The sequence below is a fragment of the Rhineura floridana genome, chromosome 13, assembly GCF_030035675.1.
Source record: "Rhineura floridana isolate rRhiFlo1 chromosome 13, rRhiFlo1.hap2, whole genome shotgun sequence".
Lineage (NCBI taxonomy): Eukaryota > Metazoa > Chordata > Lepidosauria > Squamata > Rhineuridae > Rhineura > Rhineura floridana.
In genome coordinates, this window is record NC_084492.1 from 5472421 (window position 1) to 5494309 (window position 21889).

The 21889-nt window shown below is 44.1% G+C and overlaps 1 protein-coding gene across 5 annotated transcripts in view; it reads left to right on the top strand.

Annotated features, from left to right (window-relative positions):
• The window catches only part of PEPD (peptidase D), a 258003-nt gene that overhangs the window by 232224 nt on the left and 3890 nt on the right, over positions 1-21889 (top strand). For 2 of the 5 annotated variants that reach the window (XM_061593981.1, XM_061593982.1), the window contains exons 14-15: positions 6499-6690; positions 17599-17828. In XM_061593981.1, coding sequence (XP_061449965.1) covers positions 6499-6690; positions 17599-17760 — 354 coding nt within the window. In that variant the 3' untranslated portion in view covers positions 17761-17828. Of the gene's footprint in view, positions 1-6498; positions 6691-17598; positions 17831-21889 lie in introns of those variants that run through there. The other 3 variants (XM_061593985.1, XM_061593984.1, XM_061593983.1) reach the window with 3 other exon arrangements.

A 21889-nucleotide genomic window follows, 5' to 3' on the forward strand; every position in this document is an offset into this window, starting at 1 on the left:
AGGGCTCTCCAAATTGCCTCTCTTCCTTAACCCTTTCTGCCCTGCTCAGTAAGTGAATGACATACAGGGCCTTGCAAAAGTAATCAGACCCCTGACCAATGCTCTCATATTACTGAATTACAAATGGTACATTGTAATTTCGTTCTGTATGATATTTTATTTTGAAACACTGAAACTCAAAATCAATTATTGTAAGGTGACATTGGTTTTATGTTGAGAAATGTCTGTAAGAAACAGAAAAAACTGAAACACGTTGCTTGCATAAGTATTCAACCCCCACACATTAATATTTGGTAGAGCCACTTTTGCCGCAATAACAGCTTTAAGTCTTTTGGGGTAGGTATGTACCAGCTTTGCACAGTGTTGGAGGGATTTTGCCCCATTATTCTTGGTAGATTCACTCCAGGTCATTCAGGTCGGTTGGACGTCGCTTGTGGACAGTAATTTTCAAAGAGCGCCACAGACCCTAAATGGGATTGAGATCAGGACTCTGACTGAGCCACTGCTGGACATTCACCTTTTTGTTCTTGAGCCACTCCAATGTTGCTCTGGCCTTGTGCTTGGGATCATTGTCCTGCTGAAAAGGGAATTTCCTCCTGAGCTTCAGTGTTTTAGTGGACTGAAGCAGGTTCTCTTGCAGTATTTCCCTGTATTTTTCTCCATCCATTCTTCCTTCCAATTTTAACAAGATGCCCAGTCCCTGCTGATGAGAAGCATCCCCACAGCATGATGCTGCCACCACCATACTTCACTGTAGGGATGGTGTGTCTTGAGGCATGGGCAGTGTTAGGTTTGCACCACACATTGCGCTTTGAGCTTTGGCTAGAAAGCTCTCTCTTGGTCTCATCTGACCACAAAACCTCTTCCCACATCATAGCTGGGGCACTCTCCTGCTTTCTGGCAAACTCCAGATGTGCTTTCAGTTGGTACTTTTTGAGTAACGGCTTCTTTCTTGCCACCCTCCCATACAGGCCAGTGTTATGCAGAGCTCTTGATATGGTTGTCTGGTGCACCATTAGTCCACTCCCAGCTCCTTCAAAGTGATTGTTGGCCTCTCTGTGGCTTCTCTCACAAGTCTCCTTCTTGTTCGAGTGCAGAGTTTTGAGGGATGGCCTTTCCTTGGCAGTGCCTGAGTGGTGTGATGCAGCTTCCACTTCCTGAGTAGTGATCTAACTGTGCTCACTGGGATATCCAAACACTTGGATACTATTCTGTACCCTTTTCCTTATCTATGCATTTGTATTACATTATCTCTCACTTCTGTAGAATGCTCTTTGGTCTTCATTTTCTTTCCAATCTACAGCCTGACCAACAATCCTTCAACAGTGGGGTTTTTATCCTGACAATGTGACAGCACCCTTAATAGTTCACAGGTGGAGCCCAATGGTAAGGTAACTGTGTCCTCGATAGGGCAATTTCTTTCATCTGTGTAAATTGGGAGCTTCTGCAGCACAGGGATTGCATACTTACGCACACAACATGCTTCATTTTTTTTAGGTTTCTTACAAACATTTCCCAACATAAAACCAATGTCACCTTACAATAATTGACTTTGAGTTTCAGTATTTCAAAATAAAATACACAGAACAAAATTACAATGTACCATTTGTAATTCAGTAATATAAGAGCATTGGTCAGGGGTCTGATTACTTTTGTACGGCACTGTAAATGGGAAGAGTGTAACTAGGGAAATTGCTGCTCCCCCCGCCCTGCCCCAGAATCATGTGCATCCCACCCCCACAATTACACTCCCGCCTTCAGGTCCCTCCTCAATTCTGGTGTCCTGCCTTTTGGCTGAGTCTGGCCCTGACATTGCATCTGGGCAGTAGAAATGGATAATTAAGACTGAGGTGATGCGTAAAGTGATTTAACAATGATGGATCCAAAAGAAGCCGGTTGTGTTCTGCCTTTGTTTCAAACATCTGTGGGTTTGTTTTTAAAATAGAGATGGCCAATTGCCCAAGGGACTAGCCACTAATTTAATCGTTTCTAGATCATGAACTGCATTAATCCACGAGACTAGGCACTCTTAGCTCTTTAATGTATTGGGGTGGGATGAGGCTGTAGCCCAAGGTACAACAAAAGAATTAGACAGGTTCCTTCTCATTCTCTCTCTCTGAGCTATTGCCACCCTCTCCTTTTCATCCTGGAATACAGCAATTGAAGGATATAACTTGTTTAAAAACACCCAGAAGGAATAAAAAGGGAGGTGGAGTCGTGCTATATGTTAAAAATATATATCCCTGCACAGAAATTCAGGAAGATCAGCTTGGTAGCTCCACCGAGAGTATCTGGATTAAAATTAATGGGGCAAGTAATAAAAGGAATGTGGTGCTTGGAGTCTATTACTGACCACCCAATCAAAGAGAAGACGAGAATGTAACTTTTGAAATGCAAATTGCCAGTGTTTCGAGGAGGCATGATGTAGTAGTAATGGGGGATTTCAATTATCCCAATATCTGTTGGGAGACAGATTCTGCCAAACATGGCCCCTCCAATAAATTTCTGACTTGTGTTGGAGATAATAATAAATAATAATAATATTTTATTTATGAGTCGCCTATCTGGCCGAATTAACGGTCACTCTAGGCGACGTACACTGACACAATAAAATACAATATAAAACCAGAAAACCACATTCAATAATTAAGCTAAACAGCATTAAAAGCTAACCCATCCCAGAAATCCCATAGGCCTGCCTGAACAACCAGGTCTTCAAGGCCCGGCGGAAACCTATCAGGGAGGGGGCATGACGCAGATCGAAAGGAAGGGAATTCCAGAGGGCGGGGGCCACGACCGAGAAGGCCCTCTCTCTGGTCCGCACCAGCCTAGCTGTTTTAACTGGTGGGACCGAGAGAAGGTCTTGTGTGGCTGATCTTGTCAGGCGGCATAATTGGTGATGCTGGAGGCGCTCCTTTAGATAAACTGGGCCAAAACCGTATAGGGCTTTAAAGGTCAACACCAACATCTTGAATTGGGCCCGGTAGACAACTGGTAGCCAGTGTAGATCTACTAACACCGGAGTGATAACTTTCTCCCAGAGCTTGGAAAAGTTACTTTTTTGAACTACATCTCCCATCAGCCCAATCCAGTGGCCATGCTGGCTGGGGCTGATGGGAGTTGTAGTTTAAAAAAGTAACTTTTCCAAGCTCTGCTTTCTCCTACAGAAACTGGAGGAAGCAACCAGAGGATCAGCTATCCTGGACTTGATTCTAACCAATAGAGATGATTTGGTGGATGAAGTGGCAGTTATGGGAACTCTGGGGGAAAGTGACCACACCATACTTGAATTCTTGATTTTAACAGAAGCAAAAGCTGAGAGTAGCCATACGCGCACCCTGGACTTCAGGAAAGCTGATTTTAATAAACTCAGAACAATTCTACGTACTGTTCCATGGCAAGTCACCCTAATGAGAAAAGGAGTCCAAGATGGGTGGGAGTTTCTAAAAAAAGGAACTACTAAAAGCGCAATGGCAAGCAATACCAACAAGGAAAAAACGGGGGGAAACAGCAGAAGAAGCCAATGTGGCTTCACAAAAAGTTTAGAGAGGACCTGAAAACAAAAAAGGACACATACAAAAAGTGGAAAGAAGGCCAGGCCACAAAGGAAGAGTCCAGGCAGGTATCACGGAATTGCCGGGATGGTGTCAGGAAGGCTAAAGCTGAGAATGAGCTGAGGTTAGCGAGGGATGCCAAAAGCAACAAAAAAGCTTTCTTCAGGTATGTCCATAGTAAAAGACAGAGAAAAGAAACGGTGGCACAGCTACTCAATGAGGATGGCAAAATGATAACAGATGACAAAGAAAAGGCAGAAGTGCTCAATTCCTACTTTGGCTCAGTCTTCTCCCAAAAAAGGATCCGTGACCCTCCCGGGAAACACGAAGTAGGAGGGGCAAGATTGGAGCTTGAGACTGAGAGACAAATGGTCAAGGAATACCTAATCACTTTGAATGAGTTCAAATTGGCAGGGCCCAATAAACTGCATCCCAGAGTATTGAAGAAACAGGTTGAAGAACTCTCAGAACCACTATCTATTATCTTTGCAAAATCATGGAGGACTGGTGAAGTGCCGGATGACCGGAGGAGAGCTAATGTTGTCCCTATCTTCAGAAAAGGCAAAAAGGAGGAACCGTGGAACTACAGACCAGTCAGCTGAACATCAATCCCTAGAAAAACTCTGGAGCAGCTTATAAAGCAGTCAATCTGTAAGCACCTTGAAAACAATGCAGTGATTACGAGGAACCAACATGGATTTATGAAGAACAAATCCTGCCAAACTAATCTTATCGCATTTTTTGACTGGATAACCTCCCTTATAGACTGTGGGAATGCTGTGGACATAATATATCTGGACTTCAGCAAAGCTTTTGACAAAGTGCCCCATGATATTCTGATTAGCAAGCTAGCTAAATGTGGGCTGGATGGAACAACTATCAGGTGGATCCACAGCTGGCTCCAGAATCTTACTCAAAGAGTGCTTATCAATGATTCCTTCTCAAACTGGGCTTAAGTAACAAGTGGAGTACCACAGGGCTCTGTCCTGGGCACAGTGCTCTTCAACATTTTTATTAACGACTTGGATGAGGAGGTACAGAGCATGCTTTTCAAATTTGCAGATGATACAAAATTGGGGGGCATAGCTAATACCGTGGAAGACAGAAATAAAATTCAAAGGGACCTTGATAGGCTGGAGCACTGGGCTGAAAACAACAGAATGAAATTTAGCAGGGATAAATGCAAAGTTCTACACTTAGGAAAAAGAAACCAAATGCACAGTTATAAGATAGGGGATACTTGGCTCAGCAATGCGACATGTGAGAAGGATTTTGGAATTGTCATTGATCACAAGCTGAATATGAGCCAACAGTGCGATGGGGCTGCAAAAAAGGCAAATGCTATATTAGGCTGCATTAGCAGAAGTATAGTTTCCAAATTGCGTGAAGTACTAGTTCCCCTCTGTTCAGCACTGGTTAGGCCTCATCTTGAATACTGCATCCAGTTCTGGTCTCTGCACTTCAAGAAGGATGCAGACAAACTGGAACAGGTTCAGAGTAGGGCAACAAGGATGATCTGGGGACTGGAAACAAAGCCCTATGAGGAGAGACTGACAGAACTGGGCATGCTTAGCCTGGAGAAGACTGATGGGAGATATGATAGCACTCTTCAAGTACATGAAAGGTTGTCACACAGAGGAGGGCCGGGATCTCTTCTCGGTCATCCTAGAGTGCAGGACATGGAATAATGGGCTCAAATTGCAGGAAGCCAGATTTCGACTGGACATCAGGAAAACCTCCTAACTGTTAGAGCCATACGACACTGGAACCAATGGCCTAGAGAGGTAGTGGGCTCTCTGACACTGAAGGCATTCAAGAGGCAGCTGGACAGCCATCTGTCAGGAATGCTTTGATTTGGATTCCTGCATTGAGCAGGGGGGTGGACTTGATGGCCTTGTAGGCTCCTTCCAACTCTACTATTCTACTACTATTCTATGATTCTATGATCCTATCAGATCAGTCCTTGGATACACTCATAACTAATTTTTTGTCCTTGTTAAATATTAGGAATGCTTAATTCTGTTTATTCTGCCCCTTTGAAGAAGTGAGAGTAATGCTGCAGCTCTGTCTGAACGCAGTGGTCCAAATTTAGCCATGTTGTGGTGAATAGCCATTGACAGATGTGTCCTACATGCTGGCTGGGGCTGATGGGAGTTGTAGTCCAAACCATCTGGAGGGCACTAGGTTGGCAAGGAGTGCCTTACAGGTTGGAGCAATCGTATCCTTCAAAATCAAGGCGTTTTTCCAGCCGTTGATCAGAGGAGATAAATTATCTGTAGAGCCTTATTAGTAGTATTATTACCAGCAGCAGAGAGCAATTTGGCAGTAGAATTGTTTCCTTGCAGCCCAGATTACAAATGCACATTTTGAATGGTATTCATGAAGGACAAATGCTGGCTCACCTTTGGACACACCGTCATGCTTTTACCAACCACTGAACCGAAGCAAGGTGGGAGATGGGGGTGTGCTGACCTGCTCTCCAAGTGTGGGAAGAAGACAGGAGATGTCTTCAGCAAGAGAGGTGCATGTGTTGCAGCTTCCATCCCATCCCCACCACCTGGCAAGACCAGTACACTTTCAGCTTAGGATCCATCCTGTTCTGTATGTTGCGCCCCTCCCTGCTGCACCTCCCTCACCCAGAGGCAAGGCTGGTGTCAATTAGGGGTGGGGGCATTTTGTGTTCCTGTCTCTACCCTGTGGAATGCCTTGCCAAGTGAGGTCCCTCCAGATCCATCTCATTACTTGGTCAGGCAATTTGGTGAAGTCCTGGGTTTTTGAAAAAGCCTTTGGTTAATTGGTGTAATTTTGCTGGCTCAGTTTAGTTACGTTACACCCCAGTCCTGAATGAAAGGGTCATCTTCTTGCTGGGTCAGGCAGGGAAGTTGTGCTACAGAGAAGCAACAACTTAAGCATGAAATTTCAGGATCCTTTTATTCTTTCCTAGGGTGTGGAGCGCATTGAGCTGCCAGGACTCCGGAGTTTGCGAACTGCCCGTGTCCTTGCTCAAGGGATGGTGCTGACTGTTGAGCCTGGCATCTATTTCATTGACCACCTGTTGGACCAGGCCCTGGCTGATCCTGCCCAAGCTTGTTTCATCAATAATGAAGTCCTTTCACGCTTCCGAGGGTTTGGTGGGGTGAGTAATTTGATTAGTGCTGTTTGACATCTCACCTTGTATGGAGGGAGAGAACTGCAAATTTAGACTGTGCAAAAGCACTTGTACTTAGCATTTGGGAAGAGTTCAATTCAAGACATTTTGCATACATCATCTCAGCAAAGCTTACAGCAATCCTTAAAGCTAGGCTATGCCATTATTATTCCAATATCACAGACAGAGGACCTGAGACAGAAAGGTTTCCGGTAATGGATGTCTGAGGTTCAGCTTGAACCAGGGATTGCTGGATCCATCTCAGCCTTTTAGCTACTGGGCTCTGCTAGCTATCTGAATGGAAACACTTCCATGTGGATAAGTTACTTGATATGTTTTCCTCCTCTCACATCCAGTTGTGTTTGTTTGGCAAAATCCCTCATTTGTAGGCCTCCAATAGCAGAGGAGACTTCAGCATCATTGGCACCATTGTGTCCCAAATGGCAGAGGTTCTTCTGCAATTAGCTTTCACTTTAATTGTATGGTTAGTAACAATGGCAGGGGATATTTAAAAATGTATTCTTCACTTGGGTGGGAGTAATCAGAACCACAATCTTTCCCTCCCCAGGGGCAATCCTGACAAAATTGTGAGGGGGGGCTCCCTTGTGTGCCAGTTATCCTCAGGAAAAAAAGCTCCCATGGGTGACAATGACAGCTCTTTCTCTGAGGCTGATTGCTGCAGGTTTTTTGGGGGGATCACAGCTGGGAAGGCAGAAATAATTCACCATTCCTAAAATTCCGATATGCCAAGAGTTTTTTCTTTTTAGCCCCTGACTTGGTACAATTAAAGTGACTCGAATTTGGCCCTGAAATAGAATTGTTTCAGATGGCCCATGGGAATAGTATGTGCTTCCTGTCGCTATTCTTCTGGGTTGTGTTTGAAGCCACCCAAACAAAAACGTCTGCTGTGGAGGGGCACAACAGCAGTGGTGAAAACAATATTCTCTATTACATTTATTTTAAAGTATTTTTATGTTGTTGTTATGTGCCTTCAAGTCGATCACGACTTATGCGACCCTATGAATCAACGACCTCCAATAGCATCTGTCATGAACTACCCTGTTCAGATCTTGTAAGTTCAGGTCTGTGGCTTCCTTTATGGAATCAATCCATCTCTTGTTTCGTCTTCCACTTTTTCTACTCCCTTCTGTTTTTCCCAGCATTGTTGTCTTTTCTAGTGAATCATGTCTTCTCATTATCTGTCCAAAGTATAACCTCAGTTTCATCATTTTAGCTTCTAGTGATAGTTCTGGTTTAATTTGTTCTAACACCCAATTATTTGTCTTTTTCGAAGTCCATGGTATCCGCAAAGCTCTCCTCCAACACCACATTTCAAATTAATTGATTTTTCTCTTATCCACTTTTTTCACTGTCCAACTTTCACATCCACACACAGAGATCGGGAATACCATGGTCTGAATGATCCTGACTTTAGTGTTCAGTGATACATCTTTGCATTTGAGGAACTTTTCTAGTTCTCTCACAGCTGTCCTCCCCAGTCCTAGCCTTCTTCTGATTTCTTGACTATTGTCTCCATTTTGGTTAATGACTGTGCCGAGGTATTGATAATCCTTTACAAGTTCAATGTCCTCATTGTCAACTTTAAAGTTACAGTTTTTTTATGTTTCTTACAAACATTTCCCAACATAACACCAACGTCACCTTACAGTAATTGATTTTGAGTTTCAGTGTTTCAAAATAAAATCTCATATAGAACAAAATTACAGTGTACCATTTGTAATTCAGTAATATGACAGCAGTGGTCAGGGGTCTGATTACATTTGCAAGGCACTGTAAAATCTTCTGTTGTCATTAATTTAGTCTTCTTGAAGTTTAGCTGTAGTCCTACTTTTGTGTTTTCCTCTTTTATTCATTTCAAATCATTACTGGTTTCTGCTAGTAGTATGGTATCGTCTGCATATCTTAAATTATTGATATTTCTCCCTCCAATTTTAAGAACATAAGAACATAAGAAGAGCCTGCTGGATCAGGCCAGTGGCCCATCTAGTCCAGCATCCTGTTCTCACAGTGGCCAACCAGGTGCCTGGGGGAAGCCCGCAAGCAGGACCCGAGTGCAAGAACACTCTCCCTTCCTGAGGCTTCCGGCAACTGGTTTTCAGAAGCATGCTGCCTCTGACTAGGGTGGCAGAGCACAGCCATCACGGCTAGTAGCCATTGATAGCCCTGTCCTCCATGAATTTGTCTAATCTTCTTTTAAAGCCGTCCAAGCTGGTGGCCATTCCTGCATCTTGTGGGAGCAAATTCCATAGTTTAACTATGCGCTGAGTAAAGAAGTACTTCCTTTTGTCTGTCCTGAATCTTCCAACATTCAGCTGCTTTGAATGTCCACGAGTTCTAGTATTATGAGAGAGGGAGAAGAACTTTTCTCTATCCACTTTCTCAATGCCATGCATAATTTTATACACTTCTATCATGTCTCCTCTGACCCGCCTTTTCTCTAAACTAAAAAGCCCCAAATGCTGCAACCTTTCCTCGTAAGGGAGTCGCTCCATCCCCTTGATCATTCTGGTTGCCCTCTTCTGAACCTTTTCCAACTCTATAATATCCTTTTTGAGATGAGGCGACCAGAACTGTACACAGTATTCCAAATGCGGCCGCACCATAGATTTATACAATGGCATTATGATATCGGCTGTTTTATTTTCAATACCTTTCCTAATTATCCCTAGCATGGAATTTGCCTTCTTCACAGCTGCCGCACACTGCGTCGACATTTTCATCGTGCTGTCCACTACAACCCCGAGGTCTCTCTCCTGGTCGGTCACCGCCAGTTCAGACCCCATGAGCGTATATGTGAAATTCAGATTTTTTGCTCCAATATGCATAATTTTACACTTGTTTATATTGAATTGCATTTGCCATTTTTCTGCCCATTCACTCAGTTTGGAGAGGTCTTTTTGGAGCTCTTCGCAATCCCTTTTTGTTTTAACAACCCTGAACAATTTAGTGTCATCAGCAAACTTGGCCACTTCACTGCTCACTCCTAATTCTAGGTCATTAATGAACAAGTTGAAAAGTACAGGTCCCAATACCGATCCTTGAGGGACTCCACTTTCTACAGCCCTCCATTGGGAGAACTGTCCGTTTATTCCTACTCTCTGCTTTCTGCTTCTTAACCAATTTCTTATCCACAAGAGGACCTCTCCTCTTATTCCATGACTGCTAAGCTTCCTCAGAAGCCTTTGGTGAGGTACCTTGTCAAACGCTTTTTGAAAGTCTAAGTACACTATGTCCACTGGATCACCTCTATCTATATGCTTGTTGACACTCTCAAAGAATTCTAATAGGTTACTGAGACAGGACTTTCCCTTGCAGAAGCCATGCTGGCTCTGCTTCAGCAAGGCTTGTTCTTCTATGTGCTTAGTTAATCTAGCTTTAATAATACTTTCTACCAGTTTTCCAGGGACAGAAGTTAAGCTAACTGGCCTGGAATTTCCGGGATCCCCTCTGGATCCCTTTTTGAAGATTGGCGTTACATTTGCCACTTTCTAGTCCTCAGGCATGGAGGAGGACCCAAGGGACAAGTTACATATTTTAGTTAGCAGATCAGCAATTTCACATTTGAGTTCTTTGAGAACTCTCGGGTGGATGCCATCCGGGCCCGGTGATTTGTCAGTTTTTATATTGTCCATTAAGCTTAGAACTTCCTCTCTCGTTACCACTATTTGTCTCAGTTCCTCAGAATCCCTTCCTGCAAATGTTAGTTCAGGTTCAGGGATCTGCCCTATATCTTCCACTGTGAAGACAGATGCAAAGAATTCATTTAGCTTCTCTGCAATCTCCTTATCGTTCTTTAGTACACCTTTGACTCCCTTATCATCCAAGGGTCCAATTGTCTCCCTAGATGGTCTCCTGCTTTGAATGTATTTATAGAATTGTTTGTTGTTGGTTTTTATGTTCTTAGCAATGTGCTCCTCAAATTCTTTTTTAGCATCCCTTATTGTCTTCTTGCATTTCTTTTGCCAGAGTTTGTGTTCTTTTTTATTTTCTTCATTCGGACAAGACTTCCATTTTTTGAAGGAAGACTTTTTGCCTCTAAGAGCTTCCTTGACTTTGCTCGTTAACCATGCTGGCATCTTCTTGGCCCTGGCGGTACCTTTTCTGGTCTGCGGTATGCACTCCAGTTGAGCTTCTAATATAGTGTTTTTAAACAACTTCCAAGCATTTTCGAGTGATGTGACCCTCTGGACTTTGTTTTTCAGCTTTCTTTTTACCAATCCCCTCATTTTTGTGAAGTTTCCTCTTTTGAAGTCAAATGTGACCATGTTGGATTTTCTTGGCAATTGGCCATTTACATGTATGTTTAATTTAATAGCACTGTGGTCACTGCTCCCAATCGGTTCAACAACACTTAAATCTTGCACCAGGTCCCGGTCCCCACTGAGGATTAAGTCCAGGGTTGCCGTCCCTCTGGTCGGTTCCATGACCAACTGGTCTAGGGCATAGTCATTTAGAATATCTAGAAACTTTGCTTCTTTGTCATGACTGGAACACATATGCAGCCAGTCTATGTCCAGGTAGTTGAAGTCACCCATTACTACCACATTTCCTAGTTTGGATGCTTCCTCAATTTCATATCTCATCTCAAGGTCTCCCTGAGCATTTTGATCAGGGGGACGATAGATCGTTCCCAGTATTAAGTCCCTCCTGGGGCATGGTATCACCACCCACAACAATTCTGTGGAGGAGTCTGCCTCTTTTGGGGTTTCGAGCTTGCTGGATTCAATGCCTTCTTTCACGTATAGAGTGACTCCGCCACCAATACGTCCTTCCCTGTCCTTCCGATATAGTTTATATCCAGGGATAACCGTATCCCACTGGTTTTCTCCATTCCACCAGGTCTCCGTTATGCTCACTATATCAATGCTCTCCTCTGAGACCAAGCACTCCAGTTCTCCCATCTTGGTTCGCAGGCTCCTAGCATTAGCGTACAGGCACTTGTAAGCAGTGTCTCTCTTCAAGTGTCTTTGGCACTTGTGGTTAGGCCTGTGGTAATTTTGCTCTTCTGAATTTATATCCTGTGCCCCTGCTCTCACAATGCCTACTTCTAGGCCTACCCCTTTTAAAATTTCCTCATTTCTTTGGTTTTTATCCCAGGGGGGAGGTTTATTCCGAACCGGACCTTTCTCAGCTCCTGTCGGGTTTCCCCCCTCAGTCAGTTTAAAAGCTGCTCTGCCACCTTTTTAATTTTAAGTGCCAGCAGTCTGGTTCCATTCTGGTTCAAGTGGAGCCCGTCCCTTTTGTACAGGCCCGGCTTGTCCCAAAATGTTCCCCAGTGCCTAACAAATCCAAACCCTTCCACCCAACACCATCGTCTCATCCACGCATTGAGACTGCGAAGCTGGGCCTGTCTGGCTGGGCCTGCGCGTGGAACCGGTAGCATTTCAGAGAAAGCCACCTTGGAGGTCCTGGCTTTCAGCATCCTACCTAGCAACCTAAATTTTGCTTCCAGGACCTCACGGCTGCATTTCCCCATGTCGTTGGTGCCAACGTGCACCACAACCACTGACTCCTTCCCAGCACTGTCTACCAAACTATCTAAATGACGGGCGATATCCGCAACCTTTGCACCAGGCAGGCAAAACACCTTGCAGTCTACACGCCCATCACACACCCCACTGTCTATGTTCCTAATGATCGAATCACCCACTACAAGGATCCCTCCACCCCCTGGAGATATATCCTCGGCACGAGAGGATAGCTGTTCATCCCCCAAGGAATGGGTCCCTTCTAAGGGATCGTTTCCCTCTTCCTCAGCTGGATGCTCTCCTTCCCCGAGACCATCGTTGTCCATGATAGCAGGAGAGCTATCATCGTTGGAGTGGGACACAGCTATAATGTCCCTGAAGGCCTCCTCCACACACCTCTCTGCCTCTCTCAGCTTTTCCAGGTCCGCCACCTTGGCCTCAAGGAAATGAAGTCGTTCCCGGAGAGCCATGAGCTCATTGCATCGAGAGCACACCCACGACTTCTGTCCAACAGGCAGATAGTCGTACATGCTGCAGGCGGTGCAAAACACTGGAAAGCCCCCACACCCCTGCTGGCTTGTTACCTGCATAGTTTTGTTTAAGGTTTATTACGTCAATGGGTTGGAGACTGCGGTTTAGTTGAGGTCAGGGAACAGATGGACAGAGTGGGGGGCCCTGGCCTCCTCGCCCTGCTGCCGAACTCCCTCTGCTGCTTAACTCGCCTTGACGCTTTGTCAGCTGGGGCCTTGACGCTTCGTCAGCTGGGGCTCCCTCTAGCTCGTGGAGCAGGCTCCCTCGCTAGGGTGCTCTGACTTTATATGTGTGGCTGGTTCCTCCCAGCTACTGCTGCCAGCCAATGATGTGTTACTTGAGGCTGATGGCTATCAGCTGGGGCTTAACTCTTTAGTATTCTCTCAGGCTTCCTTCCTGAGCGAGGGGCGGGGCTGTTTAAGCTTTTGGCTGCTTTTAATCTAATCAAGGGGCTGCGCCTTCCAGGCACGTCTTTTGTGTTTGTTGTTTTCCCACCTAGAACAGCCTGACCTTTCTTTAACCTAGGGAAACAGAGCTTGTGGTTGTGTTTCAGGAAGGCTGAAGCTGCCCTTTTTAGCAAGGACTGAGCTGACTCTCTCCCTGTATGTATCGGTGGAGTTTCCTTTTCCCCCTTCTCTCCGACTGGAATTTAGCCTTGTTTACAGTGTCCCCTGAAGCTTTCCTGCTAGGGCGGTGTTGAAAACTAGCTTTCTATACGCTTCCTTCTCCTAGGATCTGTCTCCTAAGATATAGGTTCTTTCAGGATTTGGCTCCTAGCTCAGGGTGACCTTGGGCTGCCCTTATTACTTATTGCTCTGAGCTGTTTTACTTCAATTAAATAATGGACTAAATGGGAGCTACTTACCCTCTTTTCGCTCTGCTGCTTAACTCGCCTTGACGCTTTGTCAGCTGGGGCCTTGACGCTTCGTCAGCTGGGGCTCCCTCTAGCTCGTGGAGCAGGCCATCACACCATCTTTGTCCAATCCCACTTTCCGTATAATATGTTCTGCATGTAGATTAAACAAATAGGGTGATAAAATACACCCCTGTCTCATACCCTTTCCAATTGGGAACCAATCAGTTTCTTCATATTCTGTCCTTAAAGTAGCCTCTTGTGCCGAGTATAGCTTGCACATCAGGACAATCAGATGCTGTGGCACACCCATTTCTTTTAAAGCATTCCATAGTTTTTCATGATCCACACAGTCAAAGGCTTTGCTGTAATCTATAAAGCACAGGGTGATTTCCTTCTGAAATTCCTTGGTCCGTTCCATTATCCAACGTATGTTTGCAATATGATCTCTGGTGCCTCTTTCCTTTCTAAATCCAGCTTGGACGTCTGGCATTTCTCACTCCATATATGGTAAGAGCCTGTGTTGTAGAATCTTGAGCATTACTTTACTCGCATGGGATATTAAGGTAATAGTTCAATAATTACTGCATTCTCTGGGATCCCCTTTCTTTGGAATTGGGATGTATATAGAACGCTTCCAGTCTGTGGGCCATTGTTTAGTTTTCCATATTTCTTGACAAATTTTTGTCAAGATTTGAACAGATTCAGTCTCAGTAGCTTGTAGCAACTCTATTGGTATGCCATCTGTTCCTGGTGATTTGTTTCTTCCAAGTATTTTAAGAGCAGCTTTCACCTCACATTCTGGTTCTTCATCATACAGTTCCTCCATAAATGAATCTGTTATCTTTGCACTCTGTTATAGAGTTCTTCAGTGTATCCTCTTCTATTTCTATACAATAACTGTTGTAATAGTTCTCTATCCCTATGTACTAGTCGCTGTATTATTGCATTTAAGGTTCTGAATGAATGAAGTCTTTATTGTTCACAGCCATAGGCTACCACAATTAAACAGATGTAAAAGGAAGATACAAAATTCATATTAAAAAAACCAGATCATATTACAAATAAACACAGTTCGACAACATAGAGTGGAAGAGCAACGGTACAGTTCGAATAAAATTTCCTCTCCTGAGAGGGAGATACCCTGACCCACCCCATGTCTTAGTGTATAGATACAGCATTTAAGGTTCTGACCGTGTTTCCTTTTGCTTTCCTTCTCTCTTTAACCATTTTAAGAGTCTCATCAGTCATCCATTGAGGTCTTTCTCTCTTTTTCACTAGAGGTATTGTCTTTTGCATTCTTCCCTGATAGTGTCTCTGTCTTCACTCCATAGTTCTTCTGGTTCTCTGTCAACTAAGTTTAAAGCCTCAAATCTGTTCTTTATTTGATCGTTATATTCTTCTGGGATGTTATTTAAATTGTATTTTGGCATTATGGTTGCTTTGTTGTTCTTCTTTAGCTTTACTCTGATTTTCGATATTACCAGATCAAGATCTGTACCACACTCTGCTCCTGGTCTTGTTTTCACAGAAAGTATGGAACTTCTCTCAATTATATAATCTTCTCCTACCAATTATATAATCAATTTGATTCCAATATTGACCATTGGGTGATGTCCACATAGACTTGGATGATGGTTATATTAATAGGTTTCCCGTTTAATCTCATTGATAGAACTTGTTCAGACCTTGTGTTGTAGCTCCTAATTGCTTTTGCTATATCACTTCTCACTATTAAAGCAACCTCATTTCTTCTTGATTTCTCATTTCCTGCATAAAATATTTTGTAGTGGCCCGATTGAAATGTCCCATTCCCATCCATTTTAATTCACTCACGCCAAGTATTGTAATGTTGACACTTTACATTCCTTGTTTGACGATTTTTAACTTTCCCTGGTTCATGCTTCTCACATTCCATGTTCCTATTGTGTACGTCATACAACTCCGGACTCTCCTTTCACATCTGTGCGCATCAGCCTCTGGGCTTCCTTTGGGCTTTGACCCACCTGCATCATTAGTCACAGCGCTACTCGTACTTGTTCTTCCCCAGTAGCTCGGTGAGTGCCTTCTGACCTGGGGGGTCTCATTTTCCATCACTATTTCGTGTTGCATTTTGGATACTCTGTTCATAGGGTTTTTGTGGTAAGAGGTATTCAGAGGTGGTTTACCATTGCCTTCCTCTGAGTTTGGATGCCTCTTAGTCTGGTGTTTCAGCTTTGACCATTCCGCCTTGGGTGCCCCTGCTAGGAGTCTAGCCTCTTGGTCGAGACTCCTGACGGCATTGCTCTCAGCTTCTTCAACACTCTCAAACCCCCTCACCATGCTAAGGTGTGAATCCTAGAGGAGGACTGCCCTTCAGTTATATTCCCTGGGTGGTTTACAAAATGTATAAAACAATTAAAATGTAAATAGAAAATTATATTGTAAGCTAAGAGCCATGCAATTATAAAAGCAGGATAAATCAAGTCAATGAAATTAAAATTATATCTAAAATGCTAAGGAACATATGAAAGTTCTCTGCCTGGACAGTAAGGAAGGCACCAGGTAAGCCTCTGGGGGGAGAATGTTCCACTATTTGTGGGCTACCTCTGAAAAGGCTCACTCCTTGTTAGCCACCAACATCCCCATACAGGCACAGGCACACACCTCAGGAGGTCCTCTGTTGTGAAGATTTTCTTACATGGGGAGGTACATTTATTTATATATTTATTTAAAAGCATTTACATACTACTTAATATGGGGGTGGGTAGTCCTTCAAGTAAGGCATGGTCTTGATCTTTAAAGAATAAAACTAGCACTTTGAGTGATCCCACTTTATGAAGGAATTCCGCAACTGCTGCCAAAACTGTGGAAATTGTCTGAGAGTTGGTCCTTGATTTTATTCAGAATGGGAGAAGTCTTTTCTACATATTCCTCATTTTGTGGAGCTTTGACACTCTCTGGGAGCAGAATGTCAAGGGGGAGGGAATAAGTTGTGAGACAAGAGCCCTCCCTACGCACGCACATGCACGCGCAGAGAGAATCCACCCTGTCTGGAATTACCACAATGATTGTGGCATGTCAAAGTGAAGGGGAATTCAGGCCCCTTAGCTGGAGCTGAATTTCTCTTGCTCCCTTTATACATGGAAGGTTCCTTGTTCCCTTAACAGCCGGTTTTATGAGTCACTTGGTCTTGGCTTTACCCTCAGCGCATTGTAAACTCTGTATGCAGAGTATACAATCTTATCAAGCTATGTGGGACTTTACCTTCTGCTGCTGAATTCTCTCCCCCAGGTTGGAGAGGTTATCTTTGCTTTGTGCTGTTTTCTTTATCAATGCATGCAAGCTAACCAGGATCCTGGGGGTTGAAAGGTGCCTGCCACCCTTCATTTTTGTCAGTCCAGCTTATACATCCTGGGTAATTTTGCAGTGTCAGCCTGAGGGGCTGAGGGGCCTTCAGCCAAGGTGTGGTTCGCAGTGGGGAGGGGGGTTTCCTTATAGGGCATCTGAGGTTGGGAGGAGGGGTGGACCAAGGATTTTGTGGCTCCAAGAAGCTGTGTAGCAGTGTGAGAACTCAGGCACCCCCTGTGGCTGGAGCATCTGGGGTGCACCTCTTGGGCTGCACATGGCTGTGGCATTGCAGTCACAGGGACACATGCCATCTTGCTTCGCTAAGTGTTGTTAGTCTTGTGAGCAGAAGCAGCTGAAGTTGTTTGGGGCCTTTGCTTTAAAAATAAAAGCAGGATACTAAACAGAACTATAACTATCCACAGGCACTTTCAGCTTGGGTTTTGGGTCCTTATGGGTGTGATTTCAAGATGACTCTATTAGAAGCATTATTCCTGCTGCTGTTGGTTTTAATGATTTTCATGTGTTGGTTTCGGCTTTCTGCATTCTTTTTATTTCATATCTTTTGTGGACCACTCAAGGATATTGTTATGAACAGCGGTATAAAAATGTGGTAATAAATATTCAGATGTTTCAGTTAAACATTTTTACTTCTCCATTTCCTGCTGATTAAACAATTTCATTTACACTTTTCAGTGGCATTTCCTAAATTCACCTACCTTGGAGTCTCCTTCACTGGATAGGAAACTAAGAAGCGGCCTTATTCAGAGTCAGGCCATTGGCCATCTACTCGGTGCTTCCCAAATCTTTTCCCCACAACTAGTTAAAAATTGCCGAAGGTCTCGGCAGACTACTTGATGGTTTTTCTGCTGTATGATTTTAATTGTATTTTTAAGGCTTTGATTTCTTATATAGTGTATTTTATTGTATGTCAATCTGTATTCCAGAGAATTCAAATGGTAATACAGTCAAATGCAATATAAGAAATGAAAGAATAAAAACTCAGTGGAAAGGCAGTCAGAATGTTTCTTGTGAAGGATGTGCTGTTTGTCGTCTTCAACCACAAATGCACACAGACATGCTGTGGACCACATGAATGAAGCTTGCAGACCACTGGTGGTCCACAGGCCACAATTTGGGAATTCCTGACCAGCTCACTATTGTTGACACTGACATGCAGCGGCTGTCCAGGGCTTCAGACAGGGGACATTCCCAAACTGGGGCCTTCTGCATGCAAAGCAGATGGTCTCCCACAGGGCTACGGCCCTTAACATAGTCTAGGGTGAGTTGAAGGAAGACAAGGCTGCATTTCTTACTTGACAGTCATACCAATGTTTCTGCCCTCAAGAATCCACAAACACGTCTATTGCCTTCTGGTCAAAATTCTTCTGTCGGCATTTGCTTCTAGCCCTTAAGTAGGGGTTGTTTCTGTGTTTTAATGAAACCTCATATTTCAGGATGCTGGTCACTACAGCCTTGAATACAACCCAACTCCACAGATCAGAATTGGAGGGCTGTGGCCCTCCAGATGTTGCTAGACTATAACAACAACCGTAACCCCTGGCCATTGGCCATGCTGGTTGAAGCTAATGGGAGTCTTGAGTCCAACCACATCTGGAGAACCACCGATTCTCCACCCCTACCATAGAGTGTGGGTCGGGGGAAGAGCATGTCAAGAATAGGTTAGCAGACGTGACTTTTACACCCATGGACAGCTGAATAAAGTTGAATAGGTGTAGCGGGGCAGCCTGTGATGATCAGTAATCACATGAAGGTGCTGATCATGTGGTGCTCCCGTAGAATTCTGCTTAGCCAGGACCCTGAGCTGTGTGACCTTTCCGATTTCCCCAAACTTTGTTTCTGTGACTCTTTTTGTAGGCACAGATCCAGCCTCAGCAATCTTGGCTCAGCTCTAGAAAGGTTCTTGCTTGTAGAGGCCACATTCAAAAATGCTCCTTAAGCAAATTGCACCACAACCCGATTGCTCAGGAGCAGTTGTAATTTTGGGAGATTGCATCTGATCTGAGTCCTCAAATTCAGGATTTGGGGGGACCATCAGCAAACCCTCTTAACCACTGAGGAGCAGAGCGAGGGACATGAAGATCATGAGAGCACCCCGGAGACACCATGCAAACACTGGACTGGTGCCTGGACAGTGGTGGACTGGATGAGGGACTCTGACTCCTAGCAATATGGAGGCATGGTGCATGGGTGGTTCCCAAGTCCAGATAATTGGTAAATTGCTTGCTTTAGATGGGGTTGTGCTCCCCTTGAAATCACAGGTTCATCATCGGGGGTACTGCTGGATCTGTCTTTGTCTCTAGAGAGGCTCAGGTGACCTCAGATTACCTTTTAACCAGCTTTGGCTGGTAAGACAGCTGCAGCCATTTCTGGACCGGGATAACCTGACCGCTGTTGTCTATGCACTGGTAACCTCCAAGTTGGATTACTGCAACACATTATTTGTAGGGCTGCCCTTGAGGTTGGTCTGGAAGCTGCAGCTAGTGTAAAATTCAGCAGCTCAACTGCTCACTGGGGAAAGATACTGCTCCCATGTTACACCATTGCTGCAATAATTGCACTGGCTGCCAATTAGCTAGCAGGATAAATTCAGTGTGCTAGTATTGGTGCATTAAGCCCCATGTAGCATGGGACCAGGATACCTGAAAGATCATCTCACCCCTTATTATATATAGCTAGCATAGATTTTTCACATCTGCCATGTTTAATTGAAAATACCCCCATGCCATTCTGCTGCTTCCCATAAGCTCATTTCAAAATAAAACCTTACAAAACTTATAGTCCTGAACTCAGAAACACTTGCTTAACAACCCTCGTAAGTTTTCATGGCAATACACAAAACACTCAGAGAGAATCCAGACTTTAAAGTCTGCAACACAAGTTAAAAAAAAAATCCCTGTTGGACTTTTTTCTGTCAGTGGTCTCATAAATTGTTGAAATTAATTAAGTATCAGCCATGTTCACAGAGTACCTGTAATCCTATTACTGACCTTGCCCCATACTCTGACCTTCATCTTCTGCAGTTTAAAAAATGCATGACTGATTTTTAATTAATGTAAGAAAATTAATATTGGGGTCTGTGATAGCACAGGCATGTTCAACAAGAACCAACCATCAGGGTTCTAAAAGTCAGACTCATGGCTGTTTGGCTTGGCTAATCAGGGGGCCGCACCCACACCAGACTTTTATTTCACTTTAGGCAGTCATGGCTTCCCCCAAAGAATCCTGGAAAGTGTAGTTTGTGAAGGGTGCTGAGCGTTAGAAGACCCCTATTCCCCTCATAAAGCTACAATTCTCAGAAGTTGACCTCTCTGGCAACTGTAGCTGTGTGAGGGGAATAGGAGTCTCCTAAGAACTCTCAGCACCCTTCACAAACTGCACTTCCCAGAATTCTTTGTGGGAAGCCATGACTGCCTAAAGTGAAATAAAGGTCCGGCGTGGGTGTAGCCAGTGACAGCTTTGGTTTAAATTTGGGTGGGAGCCTACATGTGCTTGCTGTAGAATAAAAAGGTGGGGGAAACCCCGAAAGATAATGATGCTGTTCAGTGTTTTCCTTTTGAAAAGGAAAGTAGCTTTTCCTCTGCCTAGTGCCCACCTACCCAATCTCCTCATCTCTCTCCCCCTACTCCTCCCCCTCTCACACCTTCCTCCCTATGCCTACCCTTCTTCCCCTCCCCCCCGTTTCACCTCTCCTAAGCATGATTACACAGGAGTAAATCCCATTGAGTTCAATAAGCATGCAAATGATCAAACCTGCCCTGCCCTCCTCCTCTCTCCCCTCCCCCACTCCAGCCCTCCCCCTTTTTCTCTCCCCCCCCCCCCGCGATCAGTTTCACCCATCCTAAGCATAATTGCAGGGGAGTAAATCCCACTGAACTCACGCAAATGATAGATCCGTTCTCAGCAAACTTGCACAGGATCCCATTTCTTACCTACTGGATTAAAAAGCAGAGAAATTCACTAATAGACAAAAAAAACCCTTGCAGTTTAAGAACATATGTATAACCAACAGACATTTCTATCAAGATTTAAAAAGCAGGAAAATTGGGCAGCTCCAGGGGAGCAGGAGACCTGACCTCCTCTCTGAGATATTGTACTGCCCTACAAATATGTAAAAATGCAAACACAATTCAGGTTGGTCTTACACAGTCCAATCCACCTCCTTTGTAGCTTACAAGAATTTGGTAACGTGCCTCTGAGCATATGGTGAATGGTGGCAACACCGGCAATTAGTCCAAATAATAGAAACAAGACATGAGCTGTGCTGTGCTGATCTTGTTTTAGCAGGGAGGAAGCAACAATATTGACAGTTGATGTGGTTCAGATAATTCACTTTAAATGTTTGATTTACTTTGCAATTTTAGTGGTTTCCCATGTTAAATGATTTCTGTTGCTTTTGTTTCTGTGAATATGCGAAATACAGCAACACTTTGCAAACTTTACACTAAAAGAACTCCAAAAATAATTGTGGAATAATGGCACTGACTATTCTGCAGAACAGTCTCCAGCGGACATCAGGAGTGTCTCAGTTTTCACAAGATAAAACAGTGGGAGGTGAAATATATTCTAGAAAATTTCTAGGTGTGCTTTATGTTTTTAATTGACCATGTCCACCCTTCCATAAGTGGAGTGGTTTAAGCATACCTTCCCTTTAACCATACCTTCCCTTTGGAATTCCCTCTCATTACATATTAAACAGGGGCCATCTCCGTTGTGTTTTCGGAGCCTACTGAAGACCTTCCTCTTTCCTTTTAAGTAGAGATCTTTCTCAGTCTGCATCTGTATTGGAATTGTTTTTATATGTTCTGTTTTATCATTTGTTTTTGCTGCCCTGGGCTCCTTTGTGAGGAAGGGTGGGACAGACATTTAAATAACAGTAAGTTTTGCCTTACAGGCCTTTGCACAATAGTTGTGGCCAAACCCTCCCAACCCCAAAGGAGAGTGTTATAGTCAATATTTGAAAATC